This window comes from Stylophora pistillata, chromosome 10 (assembly GCF_964205215.1).
Source record: "Stylophora pistillata chromosome 10, jaStyPist1.2, whole genome shotgun sequence".
NCBI classification, from domain to species: Eukaryota; Metazoa; Cnidaria; class Anthozoa; order Scleractinia; family Pocilloporidae; genus Stylophora; species Stylophora pistillata.
In genome coordinates, this window is record NC_142528.1 from 27,640,708 (window position 1) to 27,667,449 (window position 26,742).

General features: G+C 39.7%; 1 protein-coding gene across 7 annotated transcripts; it reads right to left on the reverse strand.

Moving 5' to 3' along the window:
- Positions 1-1,892: 1,892 nt before the first annotated feature.
- Positions 1,893-26,489, reverse strand: LOC148722491 (uncharacterized). Of its 7 annotated transcripts, none has more exons than XM_088736532.1 (11): positions 26,440-26,489; positions 16,477-17,674; positions 15,672-15,785; positions 14,058-14,192; positions 13,039-13,080; positions 6,332-7,987; positions 3,946-6,205; positions 3,563-3,634; positions 2,892-3,039; positions 2,630-2,701; positions 1,893-2,324 (listed from the first exon to the last, which is right to left on the reverse strand). In XM_088736532.1, exons 1-7 carry the CDS (start codon positions 26,455-26,457, stop codon positions 4,395-4,397), a joined length of 4,974 nt encoding a protein of 1,657 aa, XP_088592658.1. In that variant the 5' UTR covers positions 26,458-26,489; the 3' UTR covers positions 1,893-2,324; positions 2,630-2,701; positions 2,892-3,039; positions 3,563-3,634; positions 3,946-4,394. The 7 variants fall into 7 exon arrangements, with proteins under 7 accessions (XP_088592658.1, XP_088592655.1, XP_088592652.1 ...); XM_088736529.1 differs by adding an exon at positions 3,272-3,321 and having other exon boundaries at positions 3,968-7,987; XM_088736526.1 differs by adding an exon at positions 3,272-3,321 and having other exon boundaries at positions 3,946-7,987.
- Positions 26,490-26,742: the final 253 nt, after the last annotated feature.

Genomic DNA, 26,742 nt, shown 5'->3' on the forward strand with positions numbered 1-26,742 from the left:
GGCGGAAGGGCGATTTCGCAACGCAAAAGTTTCATTTTCTCGGCGGTCGTTCGCTAGATTTTTCTAATATTTAATACATATGTTATTCAAAGCGCATGAATTCGAGATATTGTTGTAAAAAGGTTTTACGGAATGATACGTTTTTCGTCACAGTCCCGCTTGCTTTTTGCTCCGACGATCGCGTTCGAAGAGCATGTACTCAAAACTAGTTGCCAGACCCTTTTAGTTCCGTTTACTCCGCCATTTTGAATTCTCAGGCGGGTTACCGCTGTACACCCTTTCCCGTTCCCCGTTCGCATTACCAGCTTTAGTAACGTCCGAGGGAAAAGGACAACGTTATGAGGCCAAATTATCGTAGCATGACGTCTTGCGCCGCATTTTAGTTGCGTCCGTAAATAACGTCATGACTTTTTCTCTTTACATAAGCGGCCGAAATATATCTTTTATAATGCCAATATTTGCCGACTGAGCGTAAAGTTCGCATTGCTTTCACGAAATTTCTTCCCAGAGTTCCCAAAGCACTTTCTGTTTCCAAATATGGTGACAACTCAGCTGTTACAAATAACCATTCTAAAGACTTGACTTTGAGGCAAAAGGATTGTGGAACTCCTACAGCCATTTCAAGATGCTTTTTGATTTTAAAATCTTCAGTCAAATTTCAAGTAGAAATAAACAAAAGACGATTAAACTCACCCAACAAAATTTTGAATAAAGACGTTATCTCCCGCTGAGTACCAAACAACTTCTCGATTATTTTTTCCCTTCGCCCGCTTGGGTTAAGAAAAGAAAAGGAAGGGGTATTAAGCTGGGAGGGGGTAATGATTGGGTCGGAATTTTTTTAAACGAAAGCCCTTGGCATATCACAGAAGAGGAATTTGTGGAGTTGAAACAAAATCTGCAGTACTGTGCGAGAAATTCGAAATATGATGTCATATGCAGATGTAGTTTCCCAAGAATGTAATTCAGCGAAAAAAAAACCATTTTCAATGGAGGGTATATGAAAGAGGAAGAAATTAAGGTTAGGTCAACGAGCATCCTCATACTTTTCGCGTTAAAATAGGAACTTCACTGTCAACCAAGCACTAAGCAATCACCAGGTAAAATTAATTGCGGCAAAACATCATATGACGGCGTTTACTTCCGATTCTCTTTCCAGGTGAGCTCAACATTCGAGGACGGCTTAAAGGCGAGTAAAATTAATCAGAACCGGTGTCCGACAAGCCAGACAACGTGAAGTTGGATAGGCTTTAGTGGGAGTTTTCTTGAACTTATACAAAAATCTGCGCAATTCCGACCAGTAACCGATTTCTTTTTAGTTACAAACAGGATCGCCCAGCGGTCTAGCTGTTTTCACTAACCGTAATGGCTGGTTTTCTTTCACGCCAGAGCTATACCCGGACGTGTAATGAGAAGAACAAAGCGTTAACAACCAATGAAAATTAAACAAAAGGGCACTGAAGCAGTGCATGGCGGTTAGGACTTCGTTGCTTATGATCAAATTAAAATTAGATTATGAGGGTCGTAAGCAACCGGATGGCAAGACAAGTGGCAGTCTGGTTGGTTGGTTCTTCCGTTTCAGCTTGCAACTCCAACAATTTAATTTTCATTGGATAAGAAATGTAGAAAAAAAATGGAAACCGTGACGTTCTTTTTTTCTTTTTTCTGACTGCAATTCTGTCACGTATTTCGATTTTTATTTCCCGACGTTGCCGCCACATCAGGGTATAATTCACTTAATCTTAGCACTGAGCTGACATTGCTGGATGCTGAATAATTCTCGCCAAATCTTTCTGCTTTGTAATAAAACTGTGGAGTATGAATAATACAAGGCCTTCTTTGTGACAAAATCTTGAATTCCTCCCCTTTGCTCCCATTAATCACCTTTCAATACAAAGATTGAAGAGTAATTTTATAATTCTCCTTACAAATTTACTACGTATCGTAAAAAAGGTTGTTGAACTAATCGTGGTAGTGAAGTGCTATCGTCTGACTCACGATGAAGTCACTTCCAATGTCAGTCGCGATGAGGTAGACTGTGTTCCTGTCTCCTTACGAAGGAATAACATGAATTACCACGAAAATTTTTCACTTTACTTTGCAACTGGTTAAATAATAGAAAATGTTACACAGTAGTCGTGTATTTTCTTCATCCATCACTAAACTTTAAAAGCGCCAATGAGCCTAATAACACCAACAAGATTTGCGTATGTGTCTGAAAAACTGTTTCCATCAGTTGGTAAGAAATAATGTGTCACTTGGCTTGTTCCTGGTTAAGATACTCTCGGATTCTCTTGGACCATTTATGGTCAGCTGGGATATGAAGGCTGTAAAAGAAACAGTAACAAAGTAATTCAAAAACAGAGTAATAATTGACGAATTGGAAGGATCCTATCCAACGGGAAGAATCTAACCCAGACCTGCGGATTTCGCGCTCAGGTGCTCTACCACTGGGCTGTAGATAATTCAGCGGTTTACTACCATGTATGGATGGTTAAAATGTGATAACCATTGTGTATACTTCTAAGATTAGCTTTGTCACAAAGACTGTGTGTACTTCGAGGATAAGCTTACAATCAATACCGTTCAAAAAATCATTTCATTATGCATTATAGACACAAATCTAACTTACCGTTGCGCTAATGGTGCTTTTGATTTCGAAAAACTTAAGTTAAAATCTAACTCCACGAAAAAAGCGTGGTACCTGTCGTAAAAGAAAACTAAATCAGTTTTATAATATGAGAAAATACCTCTCACTTTGTGGCATACAAGAATAAAACTTATGTTAATTTTAATTCGAAACGGTCCAGCCACTAATGATTCTGAGTTTTAGCAGCATAACCCCTCCTGTCACGTGTCTTCTACCGTCATATCCAATCATAGACCGTACTTACGTCATGTGGTCATTAACCCTTGATGACAGAGAAGTCCAAATCTTTAGTTGCCACGACATCAAAAGCTTCTTTGGAAATCTTCCTTTTGGGAGTATTGAAAAGCAAAGGCTTCTACTTTAGAACACCTCTACGGCCAAAAGTACTAAATCTAAGATGCGAGTACAGAAAAAAACTTTCACATACAAAACAAAAACACTTTTCAAATCAGAGGTAAACTATGACATTCAGAAAAATACCAACAGATGCGAACATTATAATGAGTACAAGACAAAAATTAGGAGCGAAAATAACAACTTGAACGAGTAACGATTTTCAGGTCCAATAAATACCATACCGTTATTTACACAAATGGTAAACAGATCATATCAATTTTCTCTCACCGCATCGTTGTAATTTAACCACAAAGTATCACAGCCATGAGCCTCTTAAACTAAAAAAGTTGACAACAATCATGACTTTGACTGTTCTGACTATATCATCATCCTCAGATAACAACACTCTTTTCTAATTCATCTTCGTCAAGATGAATAACCTCCACATTTTTTAATGAAATTACTCTGACTTTTGTTTCATATCGTTCTGAATTTCCTAACCTTGGTTTCCCAAAAGGCAGCTGGACACTATCTATCTAAGGTCTACACCGCGATAAAATGTTTGAAATTTGTTGTTACCTCACTGTGTCACCGGACTCCTGGTAACGGTGCCTGGTTAAAGCAAAAGGTGGCATCTATCGCATATAGTACCTGAGATGAGTATAAAGAATCAAACGAATCTGAATATGTCTAATTCATACCAAACTAAAAACAGCAAACGTCAGCTTTTGTAATCATTACGGTGGCCAATTTACCATTTCAACTTTTGTTGATATATCCAAATTATTTCGTTACTCCCACCGACGCAGCCCCAAACAGTTTCTTTCGAAACTATCAGCCTAAAAACAGCAAATCTCACTGAAAATAGAAGTCATACCACGCTATATACTTTTTTTTGTTTAAGCACAGAATAGCCTGTCGCCAAAAGCCTGGTATTGATTTAAGTAAAGTGAATAACTTACCCTCTGCAAAGGATCTTCTAACCTCATAGAATGTCAAGGACTCCGCATGCGTTATGTGGTCTTTAAGCCGTCATCACGGAGTCGTCGGAGTCTCTCATTGCCAGTATGTAACATACATTATTCAGGAGTCTTCGTTTGTTGTACAGCAGTTTGGTCCAGCTCAACTGAAACATATCCACGCCATTCATTTCTTTGACGAGTTTAAAAAACAACATTCAACCAGTGAGTGCCCTCATGTCACAAGGATTGCATTCCTCCATGTGAAATTCAGAATCATACCCAGTCTCCTCTTCCGTCAACGTAACTGTTGAATGTAGTTACTGACGAGCTGTTCCAGATCAGATTTGCAGTCTTTGTAATTGTAATCATTGAATGTAACACAAGTGCGCCACAAGCTCATGTTAATGTACTCAGTCAGTGTTGAGAATGTTTAAAAGATATGCTGTTCGCTAAGTCAGACCCATTTCAGTTTTTTCATTTCTCTCACTGAACAAGTTCACTTCAAGACAAATTCTGATTGGTGAATTTTTCATTTCCAAAGCTTGACTTAATTTGTGTATGTAGTCTTTAGAGTCTTCATATGAGTTACTGTGGTAGTTAAATGCAAGATTGAATGTGGCAAGTGACGTGTTTTCTGATAAAAAACCAAACGGACGGTTCACCGAGTCTCCAATCATCTCACAGCAGTTATTGAGTGAAATATTTAGAGTTGTTATAGACGTCTTTTCTTTCAAACCCCACGGCGGTTCAACCACAAACAATCTGCCTATCTTTTTGTAGTTGTTGACCACAATACTGAGGGTGGTTAATGACGTGTTTACCTCTGAACCGCTCCACAGAACAAAATCGCAGACTTCATATTCGTCACAGTAGATGTTCTCTGTAATACTCAGGGCGGTCACTGATGTGTTGTCTTTCAAACCACAAAACAGGTCATTCTTCGAGTTACAATCAATGCCTCTGTAGATGTTCAATGTAATACTCAGCGTGGTTATTGACGTGTTTCGATTCAAACTATCCCACAGATAACGTATCCAGTAGCCTGTGACTATCTCACCGTAGCTGTTGACTGTAATACTCAGCGTAGTTATTGACGTGTTCTGTGCCACACCACTCCACAGACCACCAAGCCTGCCTTCATCCAAGTCACCGTAGACGTTGAATGAGAGGCTTAACGTGGCAAGTGACACGAATTTCGCTAAAACGTCGCCAGCACTAGATCCCCAGTCCACTTCACTTGAGTCCCTGGGATTTTCCAAGTTCAGACTCAATTTACTTACACGCGAGCAGATGGACTCGAATTTTGTCAACGCTTCTTTTAATGACGAAGAATCAACTCCATATAACTTAACTTCATCGCATCTTTTGTCAAGTACATTCACGTCTTGCACATTTAAAGTAAAGGCAAATGTTTGATTGCATTCAAGTGATTGAAGGATGCTGTTTCCATCTCTCGTCAACTCTCCCCGAATGTTGATACCCAAGTCGGACAGCGTGCATGAGTTAACTTTGTCAAAGTTCTCAGCCAAACAGGTAGCAACACTATCTGTTACTCGTCCGTGGATATTCAAATTAACACAGAAAACTCTTGATGCTATCAGGAGTTTGCATAACTCACTTGCTCCACTGCAACTCAACTCTCCCCATATGTTTACAGTAAATGAATGCAGTTTAAACGCGCTAACTCTTTCATTTAGAACAGGACGAAGACAGGCCACCTGTAGAGTTGTTATTTTGCCAACTACGTCCGGTTTAATTGTAAGAGACATGGACGACGACCTTTTAGCAGCATAGAGAGTCTCACAAATATTTACCCAGTTGTCAGGAAGTCCTCCAAACACTTTTACTTCCAGTGACTTTAAAGCACTATTTCGTAGAACACCCATTTTTAACGAAGTAAAAGGAGAGCAGCTGACGCTTCCAGAAACAATCAATGTGAGGGATTGTAAGAACGGATTGGTTGCGAGTCCTTCGCCGATTGAAGTCGCGAATGAATCGTGCATGTCTCCATAAATAGCGACGCTAAGAGATTTAAGTGATCTCTTCAATAACAATTTTTTCAAAGGCTTTTTGTCACTTTCCCTTACCGAGCCAGTGATCTCCAGAACAACAGATGTCAGCAGACTTTCTCCAGACAATCCCTTTTCAAGAACAGTCGTCCAATTCTCACCCAACAGTTTTAAAGTCATGGTTTGTAGTGCTTTGTTTGCGGCTAAAATGTCACCAATAGCAACAGCCTCCTCCGAGGAAAAAAGAAAAGCTAGCTCAAAAGTAAAGGAATGTAAAGATAAGTTCACTTGAAGTGCACTACGCACTACACACATATCTGCATCAAAATTAGAAACGACAATAGTTTCTAGCCTTGAGTACGAGGCTAGAAACTCACCAAGATCATCATCAACTGTGTAATTATGCCAAAACTTTGCACTAGGATAATCATGAAATCCAGGCGGTGCTTGGACATCCGAATCGAATGCGGTAAGATGAACGGGTAATTGTAATTGTGTGAAGCTCTTGCAAGCATTTGCAACAGATAGGAACGCTATCAATGAGTTCTCCCTCATGTCAATGAATATTGACCCAGGAAACGGGACATAGGAACATAGAGTCACTGCCATTTGTTCAGCATTTTTATTTTCACTGAAACACTCAATGAAGAAAGTCGCCTCTTGCCTAGTGCAATTCGGCCAGTCCCAATCTGTCATCTGCAGAATCACACCAATGTGATCAAACAGAGTATTTGCATCTTCGCCCAGCATGCCAGACACAAAGAGAAACACTTGATTGTATTTACTTGTAACCTCACGAAATTTTAACTTCAAATCACGAAGGACGTTAATTTTCTCATTCAGTAGCTTGTGTGCGAGATATAATGCCGCCAAGTACTCCTGAAAAGTTTTGTGGAAAAAGTGATATTCGTGCTGAGGGTTGATCTTCCTAGAACTGGCTTCTTTAAATATCAAACCAAGTTTACGAGCCGCCAAAGTTTTCATTGTTCTTTCAAATTCTTCCAATTCTTCTTCTCGAAACGACAAACGGTCTTCCTGCAGACACCTCCAAGCTAACTGCCCCAATGCGAGTAAACTTTCCTTAAATTGTTCCTCAAGAGCTCTGTCATCAGCAGCGGCTTCCACTTTATTCCTCGCACAATACCTTCGTAAAAGGCAACGAACAATAATTTGATAAAGTTCAGTCCGAGAAGATGGTAGCTTACCTTCATAGTCCTCAAAAACAACACAGAGAAGTAGCAGATTCAAAGGATTGCTCGGAAGTGCATGGAGGAAGGTATTTTTTTCGATTGCCTGAATAAGCCCTTCACCTTTTACTTCATGATCAGGACCCAACCGACTAAAGTGCTTTCTGACGTAGTCAGAAGAATCCTCTTCTGTGAACCCTTCAATTTGTAGAAGAACGTCAAAATCAAAGTCCTGTCGCGCTGGAATTCCTTTTTCTTGACGAGATGTGACCAAAACATAGCAAAGTGATAAAATTCGTCTGTAAAGTAACTTGTGCACGTGACTTTCACCTGCTTCTGGAAGCTCATCAAGGCCATCCAAAATGATCAGAATACTCTCCTGGTTATGAAAATCTTCGATGTAATCTATCAGCTTTTTCTTGGCCTTTTCATCCATATCCTCGGGGAGGAGCTGATCGACAATGGCATCTTTAACATCTCCATGAATGTCTCGGCATTTCAGCAGCAGCACAAGTTTGAAAACCGGAAAAGCAGATTCCTTTGGGATATTTTGGTTTGCCCAGTCATGAGAAATTTTAAGACAAAAAGTTGTCTTTCCAATTCCAGGGCTTCCCTCTACAAGTACGATAGAATCGTCGCCTTTGTTGAGTGTTTTAAAAATGTCAAACATGTTCACTGTTCCGCTCTCCAAAACAAAGTCTGTATTTCTTCTCGACACAACTGACAATTTTGTGTAAACATCTTCCAGTCGTAGCTTTAAGGTGCTCTGCCAAAAGAGCGGTTTTAGAAGAGACCGTCTATTGTACTCAGCAGTGAGAAGTCTTGTAAACACAGAAAGGTCATGGTCTAGAAAAAAGTTATAGAAACAAAACGGTTAACTTAGTGTTTCATGTGATCTTGTACTTCGGCACACGACAACATTACTCGTGCTGGAAGAAAACCGCCCACGTGGAAGCATCCGTGTGGAGTTTGCTCCAATTCTGTTCGCTCTAACCAAAAAGGAATTCTTTGTGATGGCTGTTGTAAATGGCACCATATCAAGTGTATCAACTTGGATATTAGAACATATATTGATTTGGGATCCTCAGATGAAACTTGGTACTGTTCCGATTGTACTTTTCCATTTAATTTCACCGATTCGTTCTTCGAGGAATCTACTATGGAGGATACCAATGGCAGTCTACAGTCATCACTTTCAGGTTCTACTGACGGTGTGCGAAATATTTTTCCCAAAGCTTTATTCTTAAATGCCAGAAGTATACGGAACAAAGTTTTTGACCTACAAGCATTGCTATTTATGGATTCGTTTGATGTTGTTGTCATAGTTGAGACATGGCTGGATAGTAACTATCAGGACTTTGAACTTAAGCTTGAAGGCTATAATATTTTTCGGAAGGACAGATGTAATAGGCGGGGTGGTGGAGTGCTTATAGCTATCAAGAATCATATTTCTTGTATTCGCAGGACTGACCTGGAGGTTAATTTAGAGATGATAGCTCTTGAAATTCGTCCAAATCCTACTATTTGTGTACTCCTTTCTGCATTTTATAGACCACCGGACGCAGATGAGTTATTTTTGTCACAATTCAGAGAGTTTTTGGATAAATATTCAGGAACTGGTCTTTCAAATCTTGTTGTAACTGGGGACTTTAATTTTCCACACATTGACTGGAATCTTGGATGCCCTATAAAGTCAGACCCTGGAATTAAGGATTTTTGTAGTATTTTGGATGATTTCTATTTGGTACAAAAGAACCTACATGCAACTCGAGATCTAAGAAATCCTGGACCTTCTGGCAATATTTTGGATCTGGTCCTAACCAATAATGACATCTTGGTTGAAGATGTAGCGGTGCATCCGCATGCATTTGACTCAGACCATCATCCCCTTACCTTCAAGTTTCGTACTGAGATGAGAAGGCCTAATAACATTCAGCGTAAGGTATATTGTTACAAAAAGGCTGATTTTAAAGGTTTGCAGGAGACCTTACAATCTATTCCCTGGAATCTAGTTACATGCGATAACTGTATCGATACAGGTCTGTTAAAGTTTCAGGATCTTCTGTTTTCTGCTGTCAATCAACATATACCCCGGATAACACTCAAGCGTCGCTCTAGGCCTCCTTGGATTTGCAATGATATAATGAAACTAATTAGGAAGAAGAGGAAATTATGGAAGCAAGTTAAATCTAATGGTTCACCGGACATATTCTTAAAATTCAAGGAGCTGAGAAAGAAAACAAAGAGACTTATTAATACAAGTTACTACAATTATCTTCAATCTCTGTCTGGAAAACTTCAGGACAACCCTAAGCATTTCTGGAAATTTTACTCCGTTAAATCTAAAACTAAGAGAATTCCAGATACTGTAATTTATGATAATGTTTGTTCTACAGATGCGTCTTCCAAGGCGGAACTTTTTAATAAGTTCTTCCACTCAATTTATTCAAAGGATTCAGCTGATGTTAGCTGTCCGACTACAGATGTTGTGAATCCAAATTTGTTACTGAACGTTACAACTACACCATTTGAAGTGCAGGGAATTCTAAGTAGGCTCGACATCAATAAATCACCCGGTGTGGATAATATACCATCAAGAATTCTACAAATCTGTGCGAAGGAATTGTCGGTTCCCTTGTCGCACTTGTTTAACTTATCCCTAAGCTCAGGAGTCATGCCCACCTTGTGGAAATCCGCTAACATCACTCCTATACATAAGAACAATGATAAGGAATTCGTGGAAAATTACAGATCAATTTCCCTGTTACCTATTCCAGCTAAATGTTTAGAGCGTCTTGTGCATACTGCTGTTTACGCGCATATTTCGCCCTATTTATCTGAGTGGCAGCATGGATTTGTGAAGGGGAAATCTTGTGGGTCACAATTGGTTCTCACTCATTATCAGTGGGTCACAGCTTTGGATGAGGGACGACAGGTGGATGTTGCTTTCCTGGACTTCTCCAAGGCTTTCGACAGAGTGAATCATTCAATTTTACTGCGGAAGCTCTGTAATTTCGGAATTTCTGGCTCCCTACTACAGTGGTGTGAGAGTTACTTGAGTAATCGTTGGCAAAGAACTGTGTTGGATGGCGTCTCCTCCACTTGGTTAGAAGTTCCGTCCGGTGTCCCACAGGGCTCCATTCTGGGGCCGCTATTTTTTGTAGTTTTTGTGAATGACTTGCCCGATGTTGTTCTCCCTGGAAATACCATTGCGCTTTTTGCTGATGATTGTAAAACTTCAAGAGTCATTGATGATGTTAGTGATCAATTCTGTTTTCAACGGGACCTGGATAATCTTCATCATTGGAGTATTCGCAATGCCATGGCTTTTAATGTCAAAAAGTGCAAAGTTATGAGATTAACAAAGAAAAGGCAACCTTTAGTCTCTAATTATTCCTTGGACAATTCTCTCTTGGAAGAAGTTAGAGAATTCAAAGACTTGGGAGTTACAACTACTGACAATTTTATCTGGAACTCGCACATTGATATTATTGTGTCGAAAGCAAACAAAATGTTAGGGCTAATTAAAAGGACTTGTAGAGGTCTGGATGATACTACGACTCTGAGAACTCTTTACTGCGCGTTAGTTCGATCGAATGTTGAATACTGCTCTGCTGTATGGTCACCCTACACCAAAAGGAACATAGAAAAAGTTGAAAAAGTACAAAGAAGAGCAACCAAGTTCATTTTAAAGACTGAGGACAATTATGAGACTCGTTTAAAGAAGCTAAATTTGATGTCACTAGAAAATAGGAGATTTCTAGCTGATGTTACTTTTTTATATAAAGCTCTCAATGGAATAAGTAACATCAATATCGATTCATACGTAGATTTTTATTCTAATGCGGATCATTATTCATTTAGGAAATACGATGATTTATCTCTTAAGAAGAAATATGCAAGAACAAATCCACTTAAATATAGTTTTTTTCACAGGATAGTTGACTCCTGGAATCTTTTGCCCTACGATACTCGTAAGGCAGCAAGTGTTGATGTTTTCAAGCGGGGAGTCAAGAAATGTTTACTGGATCGTGCATTAAATTAGTTATTATTGTTGAACTATTGATTTTATTTTGATTTTATACTTTACTTTGTAACTTATTTTAGTAGATATTCATTGGTGATCTGTTCTTTATGGGGTCCTGGACTCCTTTACAGATTATCCGTATGGCTATTTATATTAGTTTTGTTGTTATGTATTACTATTAATGCCATTAAATTGTAATAAATAAATAAATAAATAAATCTTTTACAAGACTAAACTCGGAATGGAAACTCATTTTTGGGCTGTATGCATACGACACGTGATTACACAGATTGACAAAATAATTCAAACAATTAATTGGAGACATACAGAAGTACACTCGGTCATCGAAATCCAAAATCTTTAGTAATCTGTTCATGTTGTCCTTCAGCAGCTTTGTTTAAGTGTTCGAATGAGGCCTTAAAGGATCCCTTCCAACCACAATACATTGCGCGCGCGATATGTGAAATCCGCCATTTTCTCTGCCATCCGGTATTGGACAAGTCGTGAAGTGGAAAGAAATCCTCGTTCATCCGAGTACATTTGCCTCACTGAGGTCTTGAATTTCCTCAATCGAGTTCCAAATTTATTGTTCTTCCTATTTGACTAGTTATTTCTTAATTATTTTTTCTGTTTGGGGGCAAATTTATCGGGTAAACCGGAGGTCTTCGATGGCCTTTCATGTTCCTCACCGCGGACGACCACAGGCAACCGAGGGAACAAAAAGAATTATCCTTCGAGACTCAACTTTTCGCCTGTGGAATGAAAGGAAAGAAATGTTGAATATCAAGGGGCTAAGTAACAGCCAATTTGCCAAGATTTTGCTCCATCAAAACATTGAGGAGCTTCGTGCGAGGACGCTGAGGAGCAGTTCCTGTCAAGAACTGCCAGCTGAAACCTCTATCGACAACGGACCCAACTCAAGTAAGATTTGAGTTCCGTTCATCAGTCTATTTCTCTTCAAGGCTGGTGCACTTTCATTTTGATTTTTCAAACTGTGTTATCTAACTCCAGTAAACAAAAACTATTTTCCACTTTTTAGCATTGAGTTTGATTTTGGTCGACTCATTTATAAATGTTCTGTATAGGTAGACGTGAGCTCTTCCAATCTACCCCTTTGAGCAAAACAGCAAGGATCGAAATTGATGTATCTCCTGTAGTTCCGGGCAGAAACGAAGAGGACACAAATACACTGTGAGTACACGCGGTTTACATCAGTAAAAAGTAAAGTTATCTAAAAATCCAAGCTTTCGCCGATCAGTGGCATCATCAGGGATAAGAAAGAAAATATTCCGGGCGCGTTATACATTTGCAAAGAGAGTGTGTGGTGAAATGTGTAAAAGATGTGACTATCATTTAAGAAAGCTATAGAAATGAACTGTGAATGCAACAAAAGGCTTACTTTCCATTCATTCTTATCCCTGATGATGCCGTTGATCGGCGAAAGCTTGGATTTTGAAATAATTTTACTTTTTACAGTAGTTTAGGGTCTCATTCGAACAGTTCGTATACCAAGATCTTTCATTCGAATAACTGATTCTGAAACAACATAACTAAATTCAAGTTAATTACCACATAGGCCATGATTTTGTGGAAATGGACAGAAATATAAATAGGAAACCGCTCCAACTGTTAAATTTTAAGGTGAATAGTAATGGGAACAGCTTAAATGCTACGCTGTGATTCCACTTAGGACTGTTTATGGAATTACCGCAAAAGGAAACCGCACGGACTGGTATATCAAACTGTTGGTCGACGAGTAGTACATACCAGCGCCAGATTTATGACTCCATTGACCACAATATAAATTTAAACTTAAGTAACAAGATGATTACTGCATGGAGGAATTGGCATGCATTAGCTATGGAATCACCTTGAGACTGACGACTTTCTTGAACTGATGGGATTTCCCTACCTGCAAGGAGCAAGGGACAAGTAGAAGCTAAGCTCTCATGACTTGCTGCTGCTCATTGTTAGACAACCTTACAAAACAATACTAATACAGTATACTACTAACAAATTCCAAACAAGTCAAGAAAAAATGAACTGTTTAAAAGCAGCAAACACATTTTATGGATCTTCTAAGAAAGAGTAAAACTCTAAATTACTAATTATCTTGTTGAGGTTTCCTCATTTGCACAATTGGACTCTAAAATGTATGTATACTGGTTAATTCTCTGTTTCCTGACAATGTTATCAGTAACAGTAGATAACTGATTGCCAATTAATTCACTCCAAGTGTGTTCTCTCCAATAAACCAGTTTGTCAATTGCTAGAAGAAGACGAAACTATTCATAGTACCCAAATGAGTCTGGCAAGCAAAAACCAGAGGATTACCTTATTGAGCTGAAAAGCCTAAACATGAGTTGAACCGGTAAGCTCATTTTTCTCTAGAATATTAAATAAGTACCTGTATTTAAATCTGTTCAAGATGGACAAAAGGGACAGAGCTCCAAGATTACAAATGTTTTAATTGCTTCTGCTGAGCTACATAGAGCTTTCAAGTTTGTGAAGTTGATATTCTGCATTAGTGTATACACACTCAGTGATCTTAGCGTTTCAAGCAATCTGATTGGTTCGCTATCTCGGGCTACTCAAGAATGTACACCTCCGAGCGAGTGGATAGTGTGAAAAACAAAATAGCGGGTGTAAACTCGCGTTTCGCTAAAGTTTCAGAAGCAGAAATTGCCTTTAAATGGCTTCCTTTTCATTTTGTCGAGACCACTTCGTGTGTATATACTAAAACAATTATTCTTTTCAATCTCGGTGAATAGTGGCTTTCAAGAATATTTACCTCGCCGCTTCGCGGCTCGGTAAATATTTAGCCACTGTTCACCTCGATTTCAAAGAATAATTGTTAATTATTGACCTTATTGTTTTGTGTTATATTACCTTCATAATGAGCATGACTAGTTAATTCTTGTCTGACTCGCTTAGAAAGATGATCTCCATCAACAATGGATGTTGGCCGTTTATCCCTGATTGGTATGGCTGTTAATCTGCAGCTGCTTGCTAATGAACCTTCAGCAGGTGCAAAACCAAATTAGTAACAAATTACTATTGTAAAATATGAGAAAAGAGCTTTCAGCACAATTGGTATTCCTTGCTCTTCGTACTGAATTAAAAAATGTTCCTACTTCATGCCATATGTAACTTTTCTGATGTCTGGGCCTTTTCCATAATAATTACAGGTTACAGGCTTGTGGAGCTCCGTAGGAACTGGTTGCATTCTATTGATGCAGACCAAAAATAACGAAATAAAGAAGCCTAGACTATGTTCTGCTCTGTTGGAAAGTACACAAGAAGTGGCTTAAGGTTACCGTGCACCTTCAGGGGTGTCTCGCTTACAAGCGATGTAACGCGTCCGGTTTAAACTGTAGATATCTAAACCTCCATATCAAATTAAAGCTTATAGGACTGGCTATCAGACTATACCAAAAATTTTGAAAAAAAAAAAGAATTGTCGAATTTTTCACTACTTCTAAATGCGAGCGCCCGAATCACCTTTTGGACGTTACAGGTCAAAGGGAGTTTGTTTGATTGCCCTTTGACAGTAGCTAGTTTTACATATAAACAACAAAAACATGTCTCCGAATTTTTTATTTCTATATACTTTTTTTTTCAAGAGCGATTTTTGTACGATCACTCCACATTTTCTTTAATCCTATATCAAAAATGTTCTGTAACTTTTCACTGAATTTGAAAATGGCAAATCGCAGACACGTTTTTTTAGCGCTTTGGCCCCGGAAACGGAGGAACACATTAAATAAGCGAAAAACAAAATTCGCTTTGACATGTAACGTTCAAAAGGCGATTTGGGCGCTCGAATTTAGAAATCGTGAAAAATCCGATTATTAATTTTTTTTTTCCAAATTTTTGGTATAGTCTGATAGCCAGTCCTATAAGCTTTAAGTTGATAGAGGGGTTTAGATATCTACAGTTTAAACTGGACGCGCTACATCGCTTGCACGCGACACACCCCTGAAGGTGCAGGGTAACCTAAGGCATGAAAGAAGTGTACCGGAAACCCAAGATGTGGTCCAATGTTTTCCTTCCCACCTGAGTGTAGTCTTGTTACCTACAAGTTATTAAGTGTCAATTGAAGCTAAGGGCTCGTTTTCATATGCATTTCCACACCATACAAGACATACACATTCTAAAAAAACGCCGCGAGGGAGGTCTAGGAATTGGTTGGACATTGAACAAATTGCTTTGTGCATTGCCATATCTGCACATTCTTCAGTTAAAGCGTGTGAACTACTCCCATAAACTGAGCTATGGTAGATTATTTGCATATAGCTTATGTTATAAAAAAAAAATAACCCTCAAGAGAAGTCTATAGGAATTGGTTAGTCATTGAACAAATTGGTTGATGCATCTGTACTCTCAAAAAGCAACCTGTTCCAGCCGATCAGAATGATGGTAATTATATGGAGACACACTGGTAATGATGATTTGTCAGGTGTAATGTTGCAAGTGAACTCAAGTTTTGGGAAATTACATTACCTTCTTGGTACATGCCATCTGTCAACTCTTCCCTGGGTCTCTTGTAAGCCTGACTTGTATCAGCCTCAGATGTTGGCCTCTTTTTCAGGACTGGTATGGCTGATCTGTGGCTTCCTGATGACCCGAAATATGATAAATTCAATTGATAATAGAATTTAACACTATATTGATTATTACCATTTCATAAATGTTGGTGTGAAAAGATAAACATTTGAATTATTGCCAGCTTGAAAAATGTTCCCCTTCACCAGAATATTTTGTGAATTTCATAGGATATACATCTAATATGTCTTGGAGGATACTTCATGTACAATTTTTGAAACAATTTTAAGAAGACTTGTAATTGGTCAAGACACTCATCGGGGTATGGGGCTTATCTCAATTTCTGCAGCACAAAGCAATCAGGAGTATTATAAATTTTCCCTTTTTAAAAGAATGCTGCTTCATTGCAACTTGCCCTTGAGCATTTCATCATATATATATACAATTCATGTAAAATCTAATTGGAGACAGACACCTGGAGGGTTATAAGTTTGCTCCCTAATTTCAACAAAAAGAAAAGAGACCTTTCAATCTGAAGTCCAGTCTCCCAGATAGATTATTTAAAAATATCAATCTTATATGTGACTACATATACTAATGACCAAATAAGGATGTGCCCTATAATTATCAAAAGAGCCACTATCTAATAAATGACAGAGATCAATCAAACTTTCATGCCAAACTAGTACGTTGAAAATGATATCAATTCCCTGTTTAATAATTGTAACAGCATAAAATTGTTACTGTGAAGGAAAACTTTTACCAAATGCAAGTGCTTCCATCTTTTTCACAAGGACAGTACAAGGCTTCTCCCAGTCATAAGTTTCTGCATAATGTTTCCGAAGAAGCTTTGCTTCTGAAAGGCGAACTCTCCTACGTTTTTGCCTTACATCTCTGATTTCTTTTGCCCAGTCTTTTGGATCTTCTGAGTCTACTACACACTGCGAGCCTAAAGGCACTTCCTTCAAAGCTTCTCCAAGTCCTGAATTACCACTGACAAGTACTGGCAAACCAGCAGATAAGGCTTCAAGACCAGGCAATCCAAAACCTTCAGTCCTTGATGGCATTATGGCAAGATCCACCTCACAGAACAGGTTGGCTAGTGCTTCTCTGTTTTCATCAAGGTTGCGAACAATTAGTTGATTACGACTGATGCCATGCTGAAGCAACTTTTCTGCTATTTCTTCCCCTTTTTCTTTTGGTGAATATAGGAACTTCAGTTTGTAGGATGGATCTTTTAACTCAGCGATTGCTTCAGCAGCCATGTTAAATCCTTTAACATTGAAATCTTCACAGCTGTCACCACTTCCAATCACTAAAACACAGAACGATTTCCTTTCCTCAGTGGCTTGCATTACGTTAAAAAATTCAGAGAAAACACCTGGGGTAAGATCTAAAATGGTTTCTTCTTCTTTAGCAGAACAAAGGTAGCATTTGTATGCCTCTGCCACTTTGGGTCCAATTGCTACAACCTCATCTGCCATCTGACAAAGTTCTACTTCTGTCTGCTGCATTTGTCCTCCTTTTGAAATGTTCTTGTACATTCCCACTTCTTCATGAATACTGTGAACAACTTGAATCCATCTACAGTCTTTATTCCTCTTTATGAGTTGAATTTGTCTGCCAAGATGCACCCCATGACCTATGGCACAGTCTACATCATGGTTTCTGGGCACAGATGACAACCAAAGAACTGGGTCATAGCCAGGCAGTTTATCTGCTTTGATGAGCTGAATTTTGTGATTTGCAGCATTTCTCCTGTCCTCTTCGCTGCACTCAGGAAGAAACACACTAACTTCCACATTACGATACGTAGCTAACTGTATAGCAAGCTTTCTACTGATGGTTGAAACTTCTCTATCAGTTGATGATCTCCACTCACTACTCAGCAAAGTGACTTTCAGTCTCCTGTTTTGCTGACCTTCCTGTGATGTAGAGGCTTCACTTGGAGTGGAAAAATCCTTCAAAAGCAAAACAGCACAGATTTAGAATAGCTCCCTCTAATATGGCATCAATAAAATAGATTTCATAACAAATTAAAGTCATAATAAAATATATTTCTGTCATGCATTAAGTAAAAATAGCAAAGTGAGCATGGAAAGAAGAAAAGCATTAAAGCATATGGTCAACTTGTTTGTGCGCAATTTATACTGTTTATCAGTTACTTATGCAGCAAGGGAGAAAAACACTGGCAGTGAGAATAAGTAAGTCACAAGCATGGCAAAAGCATCACATAGGATGTCTTGGAACAAAAGTGTAGGTTCAAAGGCAATACCTAAGTTTGATTGTCACTAATAGAACCCACCATGTTCAGGGGCTAACCCTTGCTTGGATGTTACAACTCACAGAACAGTGTTGTGACGATATGCCAGTTGTCTAGATCAGCCAATCAACATTTAGTTTGACCATGGGCTCAGTTGTTGTTGTCCACTTTTGACAATATGGCCTTGTAGCATTGCATTGTTCAGATTAAAGTTCGCTGAGTTTACTGCTTATCCAGTAACGAGTCCTGATTTATACAAGTGAGAAAGGGTAGAGCACCAAATGTCTCATCTCAGTGTGAGTGACTAGGGTACAGATGATGTAAAAAGGGTAAATAAAAAACCTGGCATACCCAATGGTAAACAGAGGAGTACGGGAAACAAACAAGGAAGACATTGCTTTAAATTGCTGTGGGTTGAGTGAGCACCAAGTTGGAGATCCAAAATGCCCTGTGAGAGATCAGACTTCTAGGAGGTGTAAAGGAAAAGATCATTTTGCTAGTGTGCAAGAAGAATCACAAACAAATAGGGATCAAGTTGATTAATATGCTTTCAGGATCCATAATAAAGTCCACTCTCAAATCTACTCAAGTTGTCTATGGGTGGGGTAGAATTAGAGATGTTGGTGGATTCTGGGGCCACCAATAACATTAGTGACAAGGAGAACCTCTGAAAGTTACTACACAACATGAATGGCCAAAAGGATTTTTTGATGAGCTAGACCTAAAGTAGGGATAAGCACAAGATCACTACCTTTGTGACACACAAAGGGTTGCACAGATACAAATGCCCTTTGTTTGGTGTGCACTCAGCCAAAGACTGCTGTAACAACATGAGATATCTTCCACCTCAGCAGGAAGTTAGTGACTCGTCAATATCTCTGACAACATCATTGTACATAACCCATATCAGACAACTTTTAACCAGAGCCTTCACATAACCATGGAATTCTTCAGACAGCATGGTTTGACCCTCAGTGTTGACAAATACCTATTCAAAGAGGACAGATTGATTTTTAAGGACATTCTTCTGTTTAAAAAAGGAACCAGCCCATCAGAAGAAAGGATTCAAACATAGCAAGAAACAAGGGAGCCTGCAAGTCAGTCAGTGAAGTGAAAAGCTTTATGGGATTGGCTCATTAAAGTTGCAACACTACAGATTATTCCCCATTTTACAACTCTCAGAGAAATGATAGGGAAGCTGATCTAGAATAATGTTCCATTCCACTTTGGACCTGAGAAAAAAGCTCTCCAAAGCAGAACATGGCTGAAACAAAAACATTGTCATACTTTGGCAAGAATGTATAATTTGCTATTGGAAGCCACAGCCTCAAAGTGTGAATGCAAATACTCCCAGATGGAGAGAGAAGCCCACCACTCCAAATCCTGGTTGATTCAAGAAATGCAAGACTTATGCACCAGCTACTGGTGAACTGTGTGTGATTGGGCAGCTAGTCCTATGAGGTACCTGTAATATGCTGTCTAGCAAGCTTAGGCCCAAAATGATTGCTTTAGCTCATGACCAATGCTTACAGTACAGGCAGGACATTTGAGAAGCAAAATACGGCGACCTTGTATCGATAAAGTAAAGCAGCAGAGAAATTCTGCAAATGTTGTTATGAATGTCAAATCGTTTTATGTATAAATCCCCTTGAGCCACTGACATCAATGACATTACCAAAGGGTCCTTGGGAAGACCGACAACCAGTTGCAAAATTAGTTCAGACATGCTACCATCATAAGAGATTATTTATTCACCTAATGTGATCCAACATAATAAGTTCCCACATTCCCACTTTTGCAATGTTGGTAGCTACGCAGTATCATGTACAAAACTTAATTCCCTAAACAACTTTGCTCTAAATTACTTTTTGGCGATCGGATAAAAGAAACGGGAATTAAACTTTTTCCTCAAGGTGTTTTAACATTTTTGCCACTGCTTGTAGCCAAAGAAATTCTAGGGCCACTCCCGTCTGAGCATTCTATATTAGTTGTTAATGCTATGGCCATTAATATAAGTATGTGTAAGTAATTGACAACCTAGATGAGATTCTCCGCTGCATGATCTTCCCCTACCTATCAAGTTGACAATGGACTGCAGTTCTGATCAGCAGAATTCCAAGAATGCCATAAGTAGAATGGTATTGTGCAGCTCAAGATCACACTAACATGGCCCCAAGTAGGCCAATAGGAAGTCAAAAGACAAAAGGTCTCCTTCACCAAGAGGATTTGCATCACCCAAACTAAAGGAGTTGACTAGAGGAAGGAGGAAGGATTAAGAGGATACAGTGTAGCTGAGCAATATATCTAAGAACCCACCACTCTGCTGGTTAATTCCCCTCCAGTAGTAGTTGTTGTATCTTAGGAAACTCAAGGACGAAATTATAACCAAACCCGCAATGAACATGAACATTCCAAGATCTTTTTAATCCTGTTCTATCTCTGCGCAGGCGCATCCATGTACACGTAACACAACCATGACGTAACTTAATACAATGTAACACAAGTATAACAAAACAAGGTCACGATATAACATCTCCCTTTTTTTTTTTTACGAAAAATAGAATGCGAAAATACGCAATACAAAAAAAACAAAACAAAAGTTTTTAAGTCAATTACAGCTATTACTTCAACTCGTAATCTTTCAAGTGCCTCGGGGGCCTACGGATTGTCCGAGTAGGATAACGCTTTTCCGCAGGTGATTCACATAAAGAACCCGGTTGAACTACCAGAGTGTCATTGACATTAGCAGAATCAGAATTCTCTGGCAAGGAAGCAGGTTGAGAATTCATAAGGGGGTCAGCAACAGGCATTGATACTGTTGGTTGCTTGTTTGGGATACGAGAATCTCCAGAGCTGGCTAGAATGGATTCCTCCAACATTGCTGTAGGAGGGATATAGGCAGACGGTATAGTTGAGTCGCGAACAATCTCACTGGGCTGATCTATGTTGGGAGATACATCAAGCGGCATAGACTGGTATTCAGATGCTAAAAAGCCACGCGTCGAAGCCACATCTGCAGGGCGTCTCAACAGCTGGTCTATGTGTCGTTTCCACAGATTACCTGCCACCTTGACCATATAATCACGAGAACCAAGGACCTCAGTAACGACTCCACGCACCCATTTTCCTCCCCTTCCAAAATTTCGAGCCAGAACAGAATCGGCGGCATTAAACTTGCAGAAGCCTCTATGTGCAGTGCGACTCAGCATGGTAGAGTATTGGCGAGCTTCTACATGTTTTTCAACTGAAGGTGTCAGCAAGTCCAGCCGGTTGCGCAGTCTCCGGCCCATGAGAAGCAGTGAGGGTGGTTCGCCTGTGGCAGAATGAGGAGTGGTACTGTAAATTAATAAATAATTTGCGATAACAGCATCTACATCTGCATTGGTAAGGTGGGCTTGTTTAATGGCTGATTTCAAAATCTGCACAACACGTTCTGCTTGACCATTTGTAGATGGCTTGTACACCGCTGAAGTACGGTGTAGTAGTCCATTGGTGGTACAAAATTGTTCAAATTCTGTAGAAGTGAACTGGGGCCCATTGTCTGACACGATAATTTCTGGCAAACCATGCCTGCTGAAGATGTCACGCAAGGTGGTCACAGTTGCTTTAGCTGAGGTAGTAGACATTTTGACTACCTCTGGAAATTTACTGTAAGCATCTACAACCACAAAGTAGGTACAGCCAGAGATTGGCCCCGCAAAATCCACATGAATGCGAGACCACGGTTGTGCTGGAAAGGTCCAGGGATGAATTTGAACAGGGGAAGGATCTGATCTCATAGACTGGCAAGTGCTACATGAAGAAACAGTTAATTCAATGTCAGAATCCACGTTGGGCCACCACACATAAGATCGTGCCAAAGCTTTCATTCGAGAGATCCTGGGGTGAGTGTCATGCAGTTCTTGTAACACTTTCTTTTGGAGCGATGGAGGAACAATAACACGAGCACCCCATAATAAGCAACCATGACGTGTGCTTAACTCGTCTTGTCTTGTTTTAAATGGTACCGGACTGGGATCCACTACATGTGGCCAACCACTAATGACGTAAGTGTACACTTGGGATAAGACTGGATCCAGTTGAGTCTCCTTCTTGATCATCTGACTGGTCACATTAGTGACAACTTCAGTGTCCAAAAAATAGCATTCAACATTTTCACATTTGGGGGACCATGTCAGAGGCAAGGGAAGGCGAGACATACTTTCTGCATCTACATGTGCTACACTACTACGGTACTCAATCTTGTAATTGTATGAAGCAAGGATAAGAGCTTATCTTTGAAGTCGAGCTGCAGCATGAGTGGGAACCGGTCTCTGAGGACCCAAGAGAGTCAGTAAAGGTCGATGGTCGGTTAAAATTGTAAAGGAGCGACCATAGAGATACTGTCGGAATCTCTTTAGTCCAAAGATGATACTGAAGGCCTCCTTTTCTAGCTGAGAATAGTTTTGTTGAGCAGGAGTCAAAGTGCAAGAAGCAAAAGCCACCGGTCGAAATTATCCATCAATTTGATGAGACAGGACTGCTCCAGCGCCATAAGATGAGGCATCACATGAAAGAAATTGGGGCAAGGTATGATCATAATGTACCAGTGTCCGTGAGTTCAGAATGAGCTGCTTTGCTGCAACAAATGCATCCTCTTCAGCTTTCAACCATCTCCATGAAGTACCCTTTTTAAGTAATTGGTGTAAAGGTGCTAGGACTGTAGAATGAAGAGGCATGAACCGGGAATAGAACATTATGAGTCCCAAGAAAGATTTCAAGGCCGTTACATCTTTGGGCCTGGGAGCATCCTGAATAGCTTTAAGTTTATCCTGAGTGGGGTGTAGACCTTCTCCATCAATCATATGTCCCAGGTAGACCACTGATGATTGAAAAAACTTGCACTTTGCCTCGTTTAATCGGAATCCAGAATTAAGAAGTCGCTCTAACAACAGTGAAAGTGTGTGAAGGTGGTCCTCTGCATCTGTGCCAGCAACAAGAATATCATCCAAACGACTAACAGCCTTTGGTACATCCGACAACAAATCATCCATGATTTTCTGAAAGATAGCAGGACCAGAATGAATGCCATTCGGCAATCTTTTGAATGCAAACAACCCAATGTGAGTGTTTATGGTAAGGTAAGACTGGGACTCTTTTGCAATCGGTACTTGATGATAGGCCTGCTTTATATCCAGGACACTGAACACCATGCAACCTCTTAAAGCTGAATGCATATCCTCAATCTGAGGCATAGGGTAGGTTTCAACACGGGCACTTGCATTATATGTTACACTAAAATCTCCACAAATGCCGACATCCTCTGAGTCTTTCTTGCCAACGACTACAATTGGAGATGCACTGTTCCCAGATGTCACTCGTTCAATCACACCATCTTTTTCCATCTTAAGCAGAGCACTCTCAACTTTTGACTGTAATGCATAAGGAACGGGTCTGGCTTTATGAAATTTGGCTTCTTTACTTTCATTCAATATGACAGGATCCCCATTATAACATCCAAGTTGAGGTTGAAACAATTCACTGTAATTCTCAAGGACTGATGCTAATGTCTGGTTTCCTAGGGTTTCTGGTAGTGTAGAGGGATGGCATTGCAAGGGTTCAACGTGATTCAAACCTGGCAACTTCTTCCAATCCAGCTTGACATCTGTAAGCCAGTTTCGACCAAATAAGGCACCAGTCCCTTCACGTACAATTAGCAAAGGCAGTGTGTGTTGTGATCCCATGTACTCAACCTTCACATGCCCTTCCCCTAAAGGACGCACAGTCTCACCTGTGTATGTCGACAGCACAACATTTGTAGCTTTCATTTCAACGTCTGGGCAAACTTGTTTCACGAAAGTAATCGGGGCAAGAGACAATGCACACCCAGTGTCTAACTGCATCAGACAATCCTTGTCTTCAATCTTCAGCGGTACAGAAATGTCAGATCTGGACATTGCATGAACATCAGACACCACATACAACTCCTCTTCTTCAGATAATCGTCCCTGAGGTTGCTCTTCTTCAAAATCCATAACTTTGACTCCCCCTTTCTTACACACTCGAGCAATATGTCCTCTTAACTTGCAGTGGCGACACACAGCATTCCTAAATTTGCATTTAGCTCTTACATGATCAGAATTACCGCATGAAAAACAAGCATAAGAAGCTGCTGGCTGGGAACTGGATGAAATCTGGCTAGGAGGCAGCCGCGAAGTAGATGGTGTAGTCGAGTATCCACGAGAAGTGGAAGGTAAGCCTGAGAATTCCTTCTTCACTGAATTAACTGGTTGAGGCAATTGTTGCTGTTGAACTTGCAAAGTTTCTTTAGCCACGATTTCGTCGGCGATAGCCACTTGGAGAGCCTCTTGAAATGTTCGATCTTCACTCAATAGTTTTTTCGAGTCGCAGGGTTTCGAATCCCACACACAAACTGATCGCGGAGCAAGTGGTTCAGAAATTCGCCAAAATTACAAGTGGTGGCCAAATGTCTTAAACGAGCACTGTAAACCGACACGCTCTCATTTTCTTCTTGACAACATCGATGAAATCTGTAGGATTCGGCAACTTCCAACCGCTTGGGCTTGAAATGTTGTTGCAGTAGTTCACATAATACCTCAAATGTTTTTTCTTTTGGGTTCTCGGGGCTGCATAAATTGTGAAGAGTGCTATATGTCTTCCTACCAATTACAGAGATCATCACGGCGACCTTTTCTGACTAGCTGCCCGAACAACAGCCGCAGTGGCATCAGCAGCACATTTTCCAATATCGTTTGCTACAAAAAACTGGTCAAGTCTTTCAAGGTAAGCCGTAAAAGACTCAGAGGAAGGATCAAATTCACCAACAGAACCAAACAACAGTGAAGCCATGGTGGGAATTGCAAACGCACCAGCGAGCACGTGCGTGGAAGCATAAACGAACGAAACGAAGTGGAGTAAGATCATCTGGTGTAGGAAATAGCACGAAATAGCCATATAACACAAAAGGATCCCATCTTCGTCGCCAGAATGTTGTATCTTAGGAAACTCAAGGACGAAATTATAACCAAACCTGCAGTGAACATGAACATTCCAAGATCTTTTTAATCCTGTTCTATCTCTGCGCAGGCGCATCCATGTACACGTAACACAACCATGACGTAACTTAATACAATGTAACACAAGTATAACAAAACAAGGTCACGATATAACAGTTAAGTAGTAGTAGTAGTAGTAGTAGTGAACTTTATTTATGTGTCGTGAAAACCTAGCGCATAGCACTAATTGGGGACACAGGGTAAAAGCTTTAAAAATAAGAAATCTGGAACCTATTTACAGAATTACTTACCTACCCTATTAACAGTTAAAATTATTTATCAATGTCCTAGAGTTAAAAATCAACTATTACAGAGTGCACATTTTTTGCATCCATCATCAATCATGACAGTCATGTCCGTTCTCCTGATTTTGCTCCAGGAATACTTCATTACTTCAAGCAAGCATAGAGAAAGGAAACAATGCAGTTCCCATTTCTAAAGATGTTGCAATTGATCAAGCAACAGAGCCTGGCATGCAAGCAACACCAAGGTGTGAAAGACCTCAGAGACAGAGGAGGTTGCAAGAGAGATACATGCACAACGACTTTGTCTTGGAATGATGACCTGATCCCTTTAAATATTTACTGATTTAGTAAAATTAAAGAACTTTGTGATTGAGAACTTTGTAACTTCATGATTAAATTTCGTTTAGGACACTCATTCAAAGACTGATATACTGACAAAGTTAGAGAGAAACAAGAACACAAGAGTGATTTTCACATAACCAAAGCAAAGCGCGCGCTCTGATTGGTCAATTCAGCATCCCCTATTTGCCCATGGGTGTACGCTGCGGACGTGAGCAAATGGAAAGACTATTTTTCCGCGCGCGCTTGTTTTTTCTGGTCACATAAGATTTGTTAAATAAAAGGGAACTCTTTAGCTACAATGTATCAATGTTATGTTATAAAACAAATGGTAAACACCACAGCGTACACTATTGAGTTATGGATGCACTTGGGAGGTTTGCTAAGCACTCAAGAAGCTAGAGTCGCTCTCGGCTATCGCCTCGCATGACTCTTACACTTCTTTCGTGCTTAGCAACCTCCCGCGTGCATCCATAACTCAATAGTATATGCTGTGGTGTTTACCATTTGTTAATTATGCCACTCAAACCTACACAGGACAGAAATGTCCCACAGAAAGTATCGACAGAAAAACCTAGCTTCCTTTAAGATACTTAAAGTGAGTTTTTCATTGAATAACTTTACAATGATATATAAGATCCTTATAACAAGGGATAGCTTGTCCTTAGGCAAGGTCTGAAAGAACTGCAAGTTTCAAGATACACAATGACACATTAAGGTATACAGGTAAATGCTTTTACAAGAATAAACTAAGGCATTCTGCACTTGTACTTGAATCTCATTGTCATAGCTCCACAAAATAATTTTTCAGTCATTGATTTTACCTTTGATGGCCCAGACATCACAGGAAACCTTCAATATTGAGCACTGTTGCTAAAAGAAACATTGCAGTGTCTAAATTAATTTCACTTCACTAAACACAAATAAAAGCTTAAAGCTATCAGGATTACAGCCCATTCATGAAATACGCAGTCTGAATATAATTTACTGATTCAAACAGTGAAATGCTCTCTCTCAAAGTAATAATGTTTCTTCTTAGTTTTCATTATGAGCTGAACACAACAGTACTATTAAAGCATTTTTACTAAACAAGTTTTCTTTTTTTAATTACTTGTTTGTGAGAGGCC

Coding starts and splice junctions, on each gene's coding strand:
- LOC148722491 (XM_088736528.1), bottom strand. Junction 14,193..15,671: donor AGATGGCATGTACCAAGAAG/GTAATGTAATTT, acceptor GTTTTGCACCTG/CTGAAGGTTCATTAGCAAGC. Junction 13,081..14,057: donor TAGTCATGCTCATTATGAAG/GTAATATAACAC, acceptor TGCTCCTTGCAG/GTAGGGAAATCCCATCAGTT.